General features: G+C 39.5%; 1 protein-coding gene across 1 annotated transcript in view; it reads left to right on the top strand.

Annotated features, from left to right (window-relative positions):
* Positions 1-6450, top strand: part of gabrb2a (gamma-aminobutyric acid type A receptor subunit beta2a) — a 165120-nt gene extending 158670 nt beyond the window's left edge. The window contains exon 10 of the mRNA XM_060915286.1: positions 5990-6450. Coding sequence (XP_060771269.1) covers positions 5990-6322 — 333 coding nt within the window. The 3' untranslated portion in view covers positions 6323-6450. The remainder of the gene's footprint in view (positions 1-5989) is intronic.
* Positions 6451-15748: the final 9298 nt, after the last annotated feature.

Genomic DNA, 15748 nt, shown 5'->3' with positions numbered 1-15748 from the left:
CCAAAGACATGCAGGTTAGGTTAACTGGTGACTCTAAATTGACCGTAGGTGTGAATGTGAATGTGAGTGTGAATGGTTGTCTGTGTCTATGTGTCAGCCCTGTGATGACCTGGCGACTTGTCCAGGGTGTACCCCGCCTTTCGCCCATAGTCAGCTGGGATAGGCTCCAGCTCGCCTGCGACCCTGTAGAAGGATAAAGCGGCTAGAGATGATGAGATGAGATAAATATTAAAATATTATAAATATTATATTATATATTATAAATAATATATTATATTATTTATATATATAAATATATATTTATACGAAATTATAAATAATAAAATTATAAGGGCAAATTTATCGGGAAACCTACCCCAGTTCGGTTTCAAAACACGATGTACATTTTTAAAAGCAACCAAATCAAGAAAAAAAAAGATTTTAGAAAATTTAAATATAAATATTACAAATTTCATTGTTCATTTGGCTTATTGTCCAGATAATGTAACCTTAATGCACTTTGCGCGTTGTAGGGAATATGGAGTAGGGTACTAGTTCAAACACATGGTTTTTATACCTCAGTCCTGCATTTCGAAGCCACTTTTGATGATAGTTTGAGACTTTTAACTCCAGCGTATCTGTTTTTCTTGGACTGACCTGTATTGATGTACAGACTGGTTTATTTTTTATTTATTCATTTTTTTTAATTATGGCTTGCCATCTTGAAAATCTGTTTGAATCTTATAACAATTATACAAATTGTGCATTTGTTCCAAAAATTAGTCATCAGTGACAGTTTTAGCAGCTCAAAGCCATTTAAATCAGCATGACAAAGACACCATGACAAAATGAGTTTAAAAAAAAAGAAAAGGATGATGCGTTTTTGGGTTAGTCATTTTGGTGGTTAAATCAGCAGTCAGTGCACAACAAAGACTAAAAGCTTCATGGCAAGACTAACACCTACGTTAGGAAAGGAGAGGAGCAGTGCGGTTGCTTTTCTCCTCGGTAGCGGACTGAAACAGAAGAATAGCAGGAGCACCTAGAGGAGCTCCATCTCATCTTCTCCTCGTTTTTTTCCAGCCTCTTCCTCTCTTCATTTCAGCAGCCTTTTCCCTCACCGCTCTTCTGGACCTTTGTCTTCATGAGTTTCTCCTTTTTCTTTGCATTTGTTTGCCTGATTATTTCGATTTGCAGACAGAATTTTAACCATAACGTGGTTGAAATTCGGAAACGGCTATACATGACATTTTGCTGTTGATTAAAGAAGTAGTAATTGTGTTTTTTATTGTCATAATTCTAAGTCAATTAGGAGTTTAATAATCTAAGCACTGGGATCAGGATGGTATGGATAATAATAAAGGCAAAGTGCAGGAACTACAGTTTGGGTAAAAACTGAAGAATGAGTGAGTCAAAAGTTTTGGGCATTTAATTGTATTTTTAATAAAGTGACCATATTTCAACCTCCTCTGGTTTAAATGTGGTTTAAATCAAATCAATGTATTTGTATAACATGTTTAACAGACGTTGTCGCAAAGCAGCTCGACAAAAATATACAGTGGTGCTTGAAAGTTTGTGAACTCTTTAGAATTTTCTATATTTCTGCATAAATATGACCTAAACCATCATCAGATTTTCACACAAGTCCTAAAAGTAGATAAAGAGAACCCAGTTAAACAAATGAGACAAAAATATTATACTTGGTCATTTATTTATTGAGGAAAATGATCCAATATTACATATCTGTGAGTGGCAAAAGTATGTGAACCTTTGCTTTCAGTATCTGGTGTGACCCCCTTGTGCAGCAATAACTGCAACTAAATGTTTGTGGTAACTGTTGATCAGTCCTGCACACCGGCTTGGAGTAATTTTAGCCCATTCCTCCGTACAGAACAGCTTCAACTCTGGGATGTTGGTGGGTTTCCTCACATGAACTGCTCGCTTTAGGTCCTTCCACAACATTTCGATTGGATTAAGGTCAGGACTTTGACTTGGCCATTCCAAAACATTAACTTTCTTCTTCTTTAACCATTCTTTGGTAGAACAACTTGTGTGCTTAGGGTCATTGTCTTGCTGCATGACCCATCTTCTCTTGAGATTCAGTTCATGGACAGATGTCCTGACATTTTCCTTTAGAATTCACTGGGATAATTCAGAATTCATTGTTCCATCAATGACGGCAAGCCGTCCTGGCCCAGATGCAGCAAAACAGGCCCAAACCATGATACTACCACCACCGTGTTTCACAGATGGGATAAGGTTCTTATGCTGGAATGCAGTGTTTTCCTTTCTCCAAACATAATGCTTCTCATTTAAACCAAAATGTTCTATTTTGGTCTCATCCGTCCACAAAACGTTTTTCCAGTAGCCTTCTGGCTTGTCCACGTGATCTTTAGCAAACTGCAGATGAGCAGCAATTTTTTTGGGAGAGTAGTGGCTTTCTCCTTGCAGCCCTGCCATGCATGCCATTGTCATTCAGTGTTCTCCTGATGGTGGACTCATGAACATTAACATTAGCCAATGTGAGAGAGGCCTTCAGTTGCTTAGAAGTTACCCTGGAGTCCTTTGTGACCTCACTGACTATTACATGCCTTGCTCTTGGAGTGATCTTTGTTGGTCGACCACTCCTGGGGAGGGTAACAATGGTCTGAATTTCCTCCATTTGTACACAGTCTGTCTGACTGTGGATTGGTGGAGTCCAAACTCTTTAGAGATGGTTTTGTAACCTTTTCCAGCCTGATGAGCACCAACAATGCTTTTTCTGAGGTCCTCAGAAATCTCCTTTGTTCATACCATGATACACTTCCACAAACATGTGTTGTGAAGATCAGACTTTGATAGATCCCTGTTCTTTAAATAAAACAGGGTGCCCACTCACACCTGATTGTCATCCCATTGATTGAAAACACCTGACTCTAATTTCACCTTCAAATTAACTGCTAACCCTAGACGTTCACATACTTTTGCCACTCACAGATACTGTATGTAATATTGGATCATTTTCCTCAGTAAATAAATGGCCAAGTATAATATTTTTGTCTCATTTGTTTAACTGGGTTCTCTTTATCTACTTTTAGGACTTGTGTGAAAATCTGATGATGTTTTAGGTCATATTTATGCAGAAATATAGACAATTCTAAAGGGTTCACAAACTTTCAAGCACCACTGTAGATTTTAAACATATGAATTAATAAAATTCTCCCTAAATGTGGTGTAAAACCTCTGGAATGGTATTTATGCCAGCAAGATTTGCATTTTAATATCCAAATATCAGAATTTTTATGCTTTATTAAGAAATCTCTCACTGAAATTGTATTTCATAATTTTGCATTGTTGAAACTTTAGCGGCGGCATGGTGGTGTAGTGGTTAGTGCTGTCGCCTCACAGCAAGAAGGTCCGGGTTCGAGCCCCGTGGCCGGCGAGGGCCTTTCTGTGCGGAGTTTGCATGTTCTCCCCGTGTCCGTGTGGGTTTCCTCCGGGTGCTCCGGTTTCCCCCACAGTCCAAAGACATGCAGGTTAGGTTAACTGGTCACTCTAAATTAACCATAGGTGTGAATGTGAGTGTGAATGGTTGTCTGTGTCTATGGGTCAGCCCTGCGATGACCTGGCGACTTGTCCAGGGTGTACCCCGCCTCTCGCCCATAGTCAGCTGGGATAGGATCCAGCTTGCCTGTGACCCTGTAGGACAGGATAAAGCGGCTACAGATTGATGGATGGATAAGATAAACTTTATTCATCGCTCAGTGGGGAAATTTACATGTTCCACCAATAAACAGCAATGGGTGGCACAGTGGTGTAGTGGTTAGCACTGTCACAGCACTGTCACAGCATTGTCACAGCAAGAAGGTTCTGGGTTCAACCCCAGTAGCCAACGGGGACCTTTCTGTGTGGAGTTTGCATGTTCTCCTTCCCATGTCTGTGTGGGTTTCCTCTGGTTTCCCCCACAGTCCAAAGACATGCAGGTTAGGCTAATTGGTGGCTCTAAATTGACCGTAGGTGTGAATGTGAGTGTGAATGGTTGTTTGTCTCTATGTGTCAGCCCTGCAATGATGTGGCAACTTGTCCAGGGTGTACCCTGCCTCTCACCCATAGTCAGCTGGGATCGGCCCCAGCTTGCCTGTGAGCCTGCACAGGATAAACATTTACAGATAATGGATGGATGGATGGATGGATGGATGGATTAATAGTAGGCCTAGTGGTTAGCATGTCCACTTCTCCACCAAGAGACTGCAAGTTCTACTTGTGGTCAGGTCATACCAAAGACCATCATTAAAAATGGTATATACTAGCATCTGGAGAGGCACGCTGCAATACAGATGTGAGTAAGGAGTCAAATTCTGGCAGGTACCAGAGGACCAGCCCCATGCTGTATAGGCAAGAGGCCAAGGGCTATGGAAACAGAGATTGGCGCAGCACCCATGCGCCTCAAAGAGCTGGTTAGTACTGGGACAGGAGACTGCCTGGGAAGACCAGGTCCTGGCATGGAAGGGACTTTGAGTTGGCTTGACTAGCATCTGGAGAGGCACGCTGCAATACAGATGTGAGTAAGGAGTCAAACTCTCACAGGTATCAGCTTGCCCACGACCATGCACAAGATAAGCAGTTACAGATAATGGATGGCTGGATGTATAAACAGTCACAAAAACAGTGCAATAAAAATGTGTGTGTATATCAATATCTATCTATCTATCTATCTATCTATCTATCTATCTATCTATCTATCTATCTATCTATCTATCTATCTATCTATACCGATAGATAGATAGATAGATAGATAGATAGATAGATAGATAGATAGATAAACATGAGCTATGTACATAAAATACACAACTAGATAAGAATGTAACTTTAAAATAATAGTACTTCAACTGAAATAGAATCTTACACGTAATATTCAACGTAATACTTGATACACAGTGTCTTTTATTTTATCTTTATTAATCAGAATTTATTGTCATTCTACTAAGTACAACGAAATTAAAAGCTAACCTTAAAGTGCAGGCAAGCTGGAGCCTATCCCAGCTGACTACAGGCGAAAGGCGGGATACACCCTGGACAAGTCGCCAGGTCATCACAGGGCTGATACATAGACACAGACAACCATTCACACTCACATTCACACCTACGCTCAATTTAGAGTCACCAGTTAACCTAATCCGCATGTCTTTAGACTGTGGGGGAAACCGGAGCACCCGGAGGAAACCCATGCGGACACGGGGAGAACATGCAAACTCTGCACAGAAAGGCCCTTGTCGGCCACAGGGCTCGAACCCGGACCTTCTTGCTGTGAGGCGACAGCGCTAACCACTACACCACCGTGCCGCCCCTAAAAAGTAACATAAAGTGCATTTTGCATTGTCAATATAAAGCATAGAAATTTAGATTCAAACCCTCATGATCATTCATTATCTCTAGCCGCTTTATCCTGTTCTACAGGGTCGCAGGCAAGCTGGAGCCTATCCCAGCTGACTACAGGGCAAAAGGCTGGGTACACCCTGGACAAGTCACCAGGTCATCACAAGGCTGACACATAGACACAGACAACCATTCACACTCACATTCACACCTACGCTCAATTTAGAGTCACCAGTTAACCTAACCTGCATGTCTTTGGACTGTGGGGGAAACCGGAGCACCCGGAGGAAACCCACGCGGACACGGGGAGAACATGCAAACTCTGCACAGAAAGGCCCCCGCCGGCCACGGGGCTCGAACCCGGACCTTCTTGCTGTAAGGCGGCAGCGCTAACCACTACACCGCCAGATTCAAACCCTAATGGCATAAATATCATTCATTTAATTTTTTGTTGTTGTTTGTTTCAGTGATAACGTAGTTCCTGCAGTTTGCCTCTGAAGAGCTTTGCTTCCATGCTAATCATGACATTTCCATAACACGTAGTATAGCCTCATGTAATTTTTAGATTTTTTTAGGTTCTTAAAAAAAATAAAATAAAAAAAGGTCAGGAAAACATTCCCTTAGACAGGTATAATCAGGAAGTCATACTTTTCTACAGATGAATCCGGATGATATCCGGCTGACCACAGTGGAGATGAAGAACGAGATGGGTCCTGGTGATCTCTCCCGTGGTCTGGGCGACCCACGAGGTGCCATGCTGGCGTACGACAGCTCCACGCTGCAATATCGACGGGCAGCACTGGCACGTCATAACTACGGCACCGGTGCTCTGGAGAAGAAGAAGAGCCGTCTACGCCGACGCGCTTCACAGCTCAAAGTCAACATCCCTGACCTGTCTGACGTCAACTCCATCGACAAGTGGTCCAGGATGGTCTTTCCAACCGTCTTCTCTTTCTTTAACGTGGTCTACTGGCTCTACTACGTCCATTAGGAAGGGCCCAGGAGAGGATAAAGTACAAAAACATTCAAAAGATAAAATATTTAAAACACTGAGTCCTTTTTGTTTCGGGAAAAATAGATTTTATGGAGGTAAAGGAGTCAGGATTGGCTCTTTTTTTGTTCTGAGAACACCATAATGACTGACAAAGACAAATACATGAACACAACCAGACTGAAAATTACAGAGTTTTAACAGATCACATATATTGTCATTCGTAACTTACTCTGTGGACAAATATTTATGCTTGTGTTTGAATATATTTTAAAGATTTTTATTTATTTATTTATTTATTTATTGCTGATTATATCGATTTACTTTGTAGCCAATGCGATGTGTATCCAGGAGAGTTTTAGAGATTTTTTTTTCTTTCAAGGGCTCATCCTTCAAAGCCCTGGTTTTTTTTTTGTTTGTTTGTTTGTTTGTTTGTTTTTTTCTCAATAGTTAAACTGTTAGACATCTTTTAAAAGCATGCTTGGGTTTGTTTTCCGTCTGCATCTCTTGCTGTGAGATGAAGCACAATGCATTTTCATTTCCAATAGTTAAAGATCCTTCTGTTCTTTCAAAAAAAAAGTTTTTGATTTTAAAGGAAAACAGGGTAAACACACACCAGGTAACTTCATCATAACTTTGGCATTGTTATCGGGGCAGATGTGGATGGGTTTTTTTCCTATCAACCCAAAAGACTTTCTTCGCCCCTCCTATGGTGGGGACTCTGAACTTTCGAAGGCGATCAAATGAGATTTGAGCAAACATCAGTCGTGTGGTTTGTTTTGAACCCCGTGCCTGGACTTAATGAAGATTCTCATCATCCTCTTATTCGAAAAACTTTCATCTGGCTTTGTTCCAGATCCAAGTCATCAAAAACATCACACACTCCTTCTCTCTACTCACATGTGAGTGGGACAATATGGCAGACTGACATCTCTCCGACGTGATATAATGAACAAGAAGGTGAGTTCCATAAAAGATATAATTATAACCCATTAACGTTACCAATAGATTTAAGTTTAAAAAAAATAACATAGATGATATTAAATCATGTTAAAAAGAGTTTTATAATTCATAGTTATAATATTAGGTGTTAATGTTACAAATCATTATTTAAGCAGGTATATTTTGGTGTATTAGCTTTCTTATTATAAAAGATCTCTATTGGGACGCTGATTATTAAAAAAATAATAATAATAATCTAAAGGAAGGAAAAAGACTGAATCTTTCTCAAGGCCTGCACATGTATAAAGGGCGGTATGGACAGATCGAAGTTGTTTTGAAGTCCGCTTTTCAGAACAAGAACGTATCTGGAAAGATCATTCAAGGCATCTGTAAGGTGATTTTGTATCAAATCCTGTACATTATAACAATATTTCATAATGATATGTAAATATATATTGTGTAATGACTGTCAAGAATAACAATATGTATCTAAATTAAATTATTAAAGCTGAATTGGGCTTCTCTTTTGAATGGGGCTGTGTGGAAGAAAGCAGGATGTAATGGCTAGAGTGGAGGGGGAAAAAAAACAGGAAAAGAATTAAATATCCTGAAATAAAAGTATGGGTGTTCAGTCAACATGTAAGGCGATTAAAAGTGGAACTCTGTGGTCAAAAATATAGTTAAGTGAAAACTCTGAAGTATCTATACGTAAATCGATTTAAGGATTAAATATAGTAACAAATAACTTGACTGCATGGTGAGCAAGTGAGAGATTAGGTGGAAAAAAAAGAACGAAAAACAGAAGAATAACAACACTGAACACTTTTGTTAATGGAAAAAAAAAGCCAGGGTTTTAAATAACATTTTAACACTAAATTTCTGTGACTGTTAAAAGCAACTATATTTGCAATTACAATGAAATTGTTCCTGCCTCGATGGTACAGTATATACAAGCTAATTATCCTCCTGTAAATTTAGCAATGCAGTCTAAAGGGAGTGAGAGAGAGAGTTAGCTAGCGCTACCTCAGGAGCTTCCCTCTATAGCTAACAAATTTAGCAAAAACAAAACTATATGATATAAAATACGCTGCTAGCTCTCTTCTAATCACGTTAGCTAGCTATCATTAGTGTGTTATGAGCAGGAAGAGAGTTATGTATCTCACTAGATAATAGTTGAGATATGAACTTACAGTGGATATAAAAAAAAGTGTACACACCCCGATAAAATGATAGGTTTTTCTGATGTAAAAAAAAATGAGGCCACGATAAATAATTTCAAAACTTTCCCCACCTTTAATGTGACCTATAACTTGTACAATTCAATCGAAAAACAAACAAATCTGTTAGGGGGAAAACATAAAAAACAAAACCGTACAATAAACTGGTTGCATAAGTGTGCACACCCTTAAACTAATACTTTGTTGAAGCACCTTTTGATTTAATTACAGCGTTCAGTCTTTTTGGGTCGGAGTCTATCAGCCTGCCACATCTAGACTTGGCAATATTTGCCCACTCTTCCTTGCAAAAGTGCTCCAAATCGGTCAGGTCACCCCACAGATTTTCAATTGGATTTAGGTCTGGGCTCTGGCTGGGCCGTTCCAAAACTTTTTTGGTGTCATTGTTGTCCTGAAAGATGAAATTCCTCTTCATCTTCAGCTTTCTAGCAGACACCTGAAGGTTCTGGGCCAAAATTGACTGGTATTTAGAACTGTTCATAATTCCCTCCACCTTGACTAAAGCCCCTGATCCAGCTGAAGAAAAACAACCCCAAAACATGATGCTGCCACCACCAGGCTTCACCGTGGGTATGGTGTTCTTTTGGTGATGCGCAGTGTTGTTTTTGCGCCAAACATACCTTTTGGAATTGTGGCCAAACAGTCCAACCTTGGTTTCATCAGACCATAACACATTTTTCCACATGCTTTTGGGAGAGTTGATGTTTTTTTTTTTTTTGCAAAATTTATCCAGGCCTGGATGTTTTTCTTTGACCCTACCTCATAGTCCAGACATATGGAGAATACGGGAGATTGTTGTCACATGTAGTACACAACCAGTACTTGCCAGAAATTCCTGCAGCTCCTTCAGTGTTGCTGTGGCCTCTCGGCAGCCTCCCTGACCAGCTTTCGTCTGGTCTTTTTATCAATTTTGGAGGGACGTCCAGTTCTCGGTAATGTCACTGTCGTCCCATATTTTCTCCACTTCTTGATGACTGTCTTCACTGTGTTCCATGGTATATCTAATGCTGTGGAAATGTTTTTGTCCCCTTCTCCTGACTGATACCTTTCAACAATGAGCTCCCTTTGCTGCTTTGTAAGCTCTCTGTGAACCCTGGCTTTTGCTGGAGGATGCAACTGAGTAAATGTCTGAACTTTATTTGGGGTGAATCAGAGTCATTTTAATTGATGGCAGGTGTGAACCCAAAAAGACTGAATGCTATAATTAAATCAAAAGGTGCTTCAACAAAGTATTAGTTTAAGGGTGTGCACGCTTATGCAACCAGCTTATTGTACGTTTTTTATTTTTTGTTTTTCCCCCTAACAGATTTGTTTGTTTTTTCAATTGAATTGTACAGGTTATAGGTCACATTAAAGGTGGGGAAAAGTTTTGAAATTATTTATCGTGGTCTCATTTTTTTACATCAGAAAAACCTATCATTTTAATGGGGTGTGTACACTTTTTATATCCACTGTAGCTGTCATTAGCTATTTAGTAGTTAGCAAGCAGCTAAATGTACAGTTCACTTGCTTCAAAATGCTTCCATAGATTTAATGGCAGGTAAATGGATTACATTTTTTCTCCAGAGGTAAAAGACACATTTCTTTCTAGAAGAGTGATTCAGGAAATTTTACACTTTACTGTAATGCTGGAGCTGTGCTATATATAGCGAAGGATGAAGAAACTATTCAAACAAGTTAGGTACAAAATCTGAAAGAACGTCCAAAAGTAGGTTATTACTAAGTGATAACCAAAAATGAAACGATCACTTCAATAACATAGATATTACTGAAGAAAATCATGATTGAAATATTGACCTAATTTTACCGAACTACTTTTGCTAACCCAAACATGACCCCGTATGTTGTGACATATGGGATGTGTACACGTATTCCCTGTGTGTAGGGCACCTGTCATTTCTGTAATGGTAGCCCATGCAGGGGCGGATCCAGGAAAATGGGGGGGGGGGGGGGGGGCTCAGCCCTAAGATGCCCCAGGAAGCTTTGAAGTTTTTAAATACCTAGAGATGCATTTTGAGCTGTCAGAGCATGTTGTAAATGAAATCTCTTAAAGAAAATTACTGTCTGAAAAATATGTTTTAAAAGTAGGAACTTTCAAAACCATTTTATTCTTGACTGAAAATCATATTGTCAGAGTTGCAGGTATATGCGTAGAACATAATTACAACTGGTATATGATAATATTTATGAAAGTTGCATTGTCATATAATGCACTACCATATGACACACTACAGTGTCGTACACTGACCACAAAACACTTTACATCAATAAATTATTACTGTTTTAGCAACTGCAATCTGAGCTCCTGCTCAGGACATTCAATGTACATATAAGACAGTGAATATACCCAGGGGACCTGTAAGTGGCCACTTAAGACAGAGCTTAATACGGAGATAAATATAAACAGAGACTACAAGAGCTGCATGTCTATAATACAAAGTCAGTAAGTGCAATCTGAACTCCTGAGTCTAATAGACTGAGATAACTATACAATGATTGCATGTGAACAAGTCCGATAATAAGTCTTAGTTCCTAAGAGTCAGGGGATTTCAAGCAAGTTTTCTTCAGAGCCGTTGCAAAAATCAACATCTCTCACAGACCTATTGTAAAAATCAAAGTGAAGCTCACCCCCAAAACGGCACGTGTCCCATGTACATACACCAGGTATAGTGAGTACAGGGATACCCTATTAATGAATATGAGCAGTAGCCGGACAGCCAACACGAGTGTGTGTGTGCAGTAAGCCTGCTGCCGCATCTTATCATTTTGGCTTGTGAACATGCATGTTAACGATACCATAAACATAAAAGGATGGTGCACACCCTTTACATGTAGTCTACAGTGCAGTCCGGGAATACAGTGTTATTATATCGATGCACAAAGTTCCTGCGCCCTGTTAAATTCCAACAGGACTCACCCAGCTTGCTTTTCACTGCATTCGTGTCACAAACAAAAAAACCTCAGCTAGGACCTATGATAAAATATAAATTTATACCATAAACTCTTCAGCTCAATCCCACATTATTTATTTTGTTTATATCAAGGGAGGCTCATGGCTGGCGTGGATTTAAGGGGGTGGGCACACCTGGTGCCCCCCCTTAAATCCACGCCAGCCATGAGCCTCCCTTGATTTATGATGATATTTTCCAAATTTGTCCTACTCAGGAAGGACTACACTGATAGTTAAGGGACAGAGGATTACTGGGGGACTTTTGTGGTGATGTTTGTGGTAAGTGGGGTGCAGGAAGTTTGCATTTATTCAAAGATAAAAGTTACCACAAAGGACAGGCTAGTGTGGCACTGTCACTCCTGTCATCACAAAGTGTCCATCCTTAAAGGAAGTTGGTTTGCTGGTTCTCATCTGGATATTGTGCAGATTGTAAAACTTATCTATTATTGGGTATACCATTAAGTTAATTAACTTGTGATTTATCAAGTACAACCCCGATTCCAAAAAAGTTGGGACAAAGTACAAATTGTAAATAAAAACGGAATGCAATGATGTGGAAGTTTCAAAATTCCATATTTTATTCAGAATAGAACATAGATGACATATCAAATGTTTAAACTGAGAAAATGTATCATTTAAAGAGAAAAATTAGGTGATTTTAAATTTCATGACAACAACACATCTCAAAAAAGTTGGGACAAGGCCATGTTTACCACTGTGAGACATCCCCTTTTCTCTTTACAACAGTCTGTAAATGTCTGGGGACTGAGGAGACAAGTTGCTCAAGTTTAGGGATAGGAATGTTAACCCATTCTTGTCTAATGTAGGATTCTAGTTGCTCAACTGTCTTAGGTCTTTTTTGTTGTATCTTCCGTTTTATGATGCGCCAAATGTTTTCTATGGGTGAAAGATCTGGACTGCAGGCTGGCCAGTTCAGTACCCGGACCCTTCTTCTACGCAGCCATGATGCTGTAATTGATGCAGTATGTGGTTTGGTATTGTCATGTTGGAAAATGCAAGGACTTCCCTGAAAGAGACGTTGTCTGGATGGGAGCATATGTTGCTCTAGAACCTGGATATACCTTTCAGCATTGATGGTGTCTTTCCAGATGTGTAAGCTGCCCATGCCACATGCACTAATGCAACCCCATACCATCAGAGATGCAGGCTTCTGAACTGAGCGCTGATAACAACTTGGGTCGTCCTTCTCCTCTTTAGTCCAAATGACACGGCGTCCCTGATTTCCATAAAGAACTTCAAATTTTGATTCGTCTGACCACAGAACAGTTTTCCACTTTGCCACAGTCCATTTTAAATGAGCCTTGGCCCAGAGAAGACGTCTGCGCTTCTGGATCATGTTTAGATACGGCTTCTTCTTTGAACTATAGAGTTTTAGCTGGCAACGGCGGATGGCACGGTGAATTGTGTTCACAGATAATGTTTTCTGGAAATATTCCTGTGCCCAATTTGTGATTTCCAATACAGAAGCATGCCTGATTGTGACGCAGTGCCGTCTAAGTGCCCAAAGATCACGGGCACCCAGTATGGTTTTCCGGCCTTGACCCTTATGCACAGAGATTCTTCCAGATTCTCTGAATCTTTTGATGATATTATGCACTGTAGATGATGATATGTTCAAACTCTTTGCAGTTTTACACTGTCGAACTCCTTTCTGATATTGCTCCACTATTTGTCGGCACAGAATTAGGAGGATTGGTGATCCTCTTCCCATCTTTACTTCTGAGAGCTGCTGCCACTCCAAGATGCTCTTTTTATACCCAGTCATGTTAATGACCTATTGCCAGTTGACCTAATGAGTTGCAATTTGGTCCTCCAGCTGTTCCTTTTTTGTACCTTTAACTTTTCCAGCCTCTTATTGCCCCTGTCCCAACTTTTTTGAGATGTGTTGCTGTCATGAAATTTCAAATGAGCCAATATTTGGCATGAAATTTCAAAAGGTCTCACTTTCAACATCTGATATGTTGTCTATTTTCTATTGTGAATACACTATCAGTTTTTTGAGATTTGTAAATTTTTGCATTCCGTTTTTATGTACAATTTGTACTTTGTCCCAACTTTTTTGGAATCAGGGTTGTAAAATGTTGCTCGAATTGAGGGAATGTCCGCCATATTGTTTTTGTGTGGTTTGTTTACATTGTGCATGAATACAAAGAGAAGTGGTTCATAGACCACATGACACATTTCTGAATATGCAGTCCAGTAAAGTGTAAAATTTCTGTGATTCTTAGCCAAAGTTAGATCCCTGGATACTCCTGTGATAGTAGACTTTCAACAGTATTAGTGTTTGGACCAGAGTTGCCAGGTCTATATGACCAAACTAGCTAGTAAAATTCCAAACTCCAAATCTGATCCTTCAAAACCCTGGATAATCTTCAAAAAAATAATCTTGTATTATTATATATACACAGGACCAGATGTTTTCTAATTCAATGTTTTTTCTTTATTTTTATTAATTAAAAGCCACTTCATGTCTTAAAGTAATGATGGATGTCCTTTCTCTTTACTTACTTGAGCAGTTCTTGACATAATATGGATTAAGTCAGTTGTGGTGTTGAATAGAGCTATTTACTGTATTTTTATTATTTACTATTTACTGTTTGATCTCAAACACATTAAGAAGGCAAGAAATTAGTCCACTAATTAACTTTTGACGAGGCATAGCTTTTAATTAAAAAGCATTCCAGCTGACTACCTCATGAAGCTGGTTAAGATAATGCCAATAGTGTGCAAAGCATCATCAAGGTAAACACTGGATACTTTGAAGAATCTAAAAGATGAAACATATTTTTGTTTTCGTAACATTATTTTGTTTACCACATAATTAAGTTATTCCATGAAATCAAGTCGTACATGAGCTGATAGCTGATGAGGCATGTAGCACCGAGTTTTATTCTATCCACATTCATTGGATTTTGAGAAACAGAGCATTTTCATTTTTATTTTTTGCAAATTTGATAAATAAAGACTTTATACAAAACGTCCAACAAACTCATTTCTGCTTAGAATGTAAACAAACCAGCGGAATGACAGGAGCAATTTGTGAAAAATGCGATAATAATTCTTGAAAAATAAAAAAAGATATGTTCTTACCAACAAATACTTTTATTCCATGTTTTGTTGCTCTTTTTTTGTATTTTTCGGGGTTTTGTTTTCGAGTAGAGTTTTTCTTTCGTCCTCAATTGGTTCAGCAACACGGTCCGCCATTTTGTTTTTCTCTACTCATGGTATATGAGCTGATAGCCTAGTAGTAGAGTAGCTAATCAGAGCATGTGATTCCTCATATCCAGTGAATGTGGATAGAAAAATATGGATTACTACAGTTGTGGTGTTGAATAGGGCTATTTACTGTATTTTTATTATTTGCTGTTTGTAACTGTTTGATCTCAAACGCACTAAGAAGGCAAGAAACTTGCCCACTAATTAACTTTTGACGGGGCACCTGTTAATTGAAAAGAGTTCCAGGTGACTCCCTCATGAAGCTGGTTAAGATAATCCCGATAGTGTGCAAAGTGTCATCAAGGTAAACGCTGGCTACTTTGAAGAATCTAAAATATGAAGAAGAAGAAACCTTTATTTGTCACATGCACACTTCAAGCACAGTGAGATTCATCCTCTGCATTTAACCCATCTGAAGCAGTGAACACACACCCAGAGTAGTGGGCAGCCACACTACAGCACCTGGGGAGCAGTCAGGGGTTAAGTACCTTGCTCAAGGGCACTTCAGCCCAAGGCCGCCCCACATTAACCTAACTGCATGTCTTTGAACTGTGGGGGAAACCAGAGTACCCAGAGGAAACCCACACTGACACGGGGAGAACATCCAAATTCCACACAGAAAGGCCCCCGCCAGCAACATATAATTCCATATATGTTAGTCTTCAGTATTGTTCTACAATGTTGAAAATAGTCAAAATACAGAAAAACCTATGAATGAGTAGGGGTGTACAAACTTTTGACTGGTATTGTACACTCATCAGCCACTTTAATAGGAACACATGTACCAGTAGCACAATGTGTAAACTCAAGCAGATCCTACTCAAGACTGTCAGGCTATGTTCAGATCAAACATCAAAATGGAGCAAAACTGTGATCTCAGTGACTTTCACTGTGGCATGGGTGTTGGTGCCAGACGGGTTGGTTTAAATATTTCAGAAACTGCTGATCTCCTGGGGTTTTCACACACAACAGTCTCAGTGAAACTAAACAGTTAAGGCAAGGGGTTTTTGTTTGTTTAATTCTCTCGCTGTCCAGTTATGGTGACCCTGTGCCCACTGTAAT

Source organism: Neoarius graeffei, chromosome 2 (genome assembly GCF_027579695.1).
Source record: "Neoarius graeffei isolate fNeoGra1 chromosome 2, fNeoGra1.pri, whole genome shotgun sequence".
In the NCBI taxonomy this organism is placed as follows: Eukaryota; Metazoa; Chordata; class Actinopteri; order Siluriformes; family Ariidae; genus Neoarius; species Neoarius graeffei.
The sequence above is the reverse complement of the archived record's forward strand: the minus strand, read 5'-3'. Positions and strand labels throughout refer to the sequence as shown.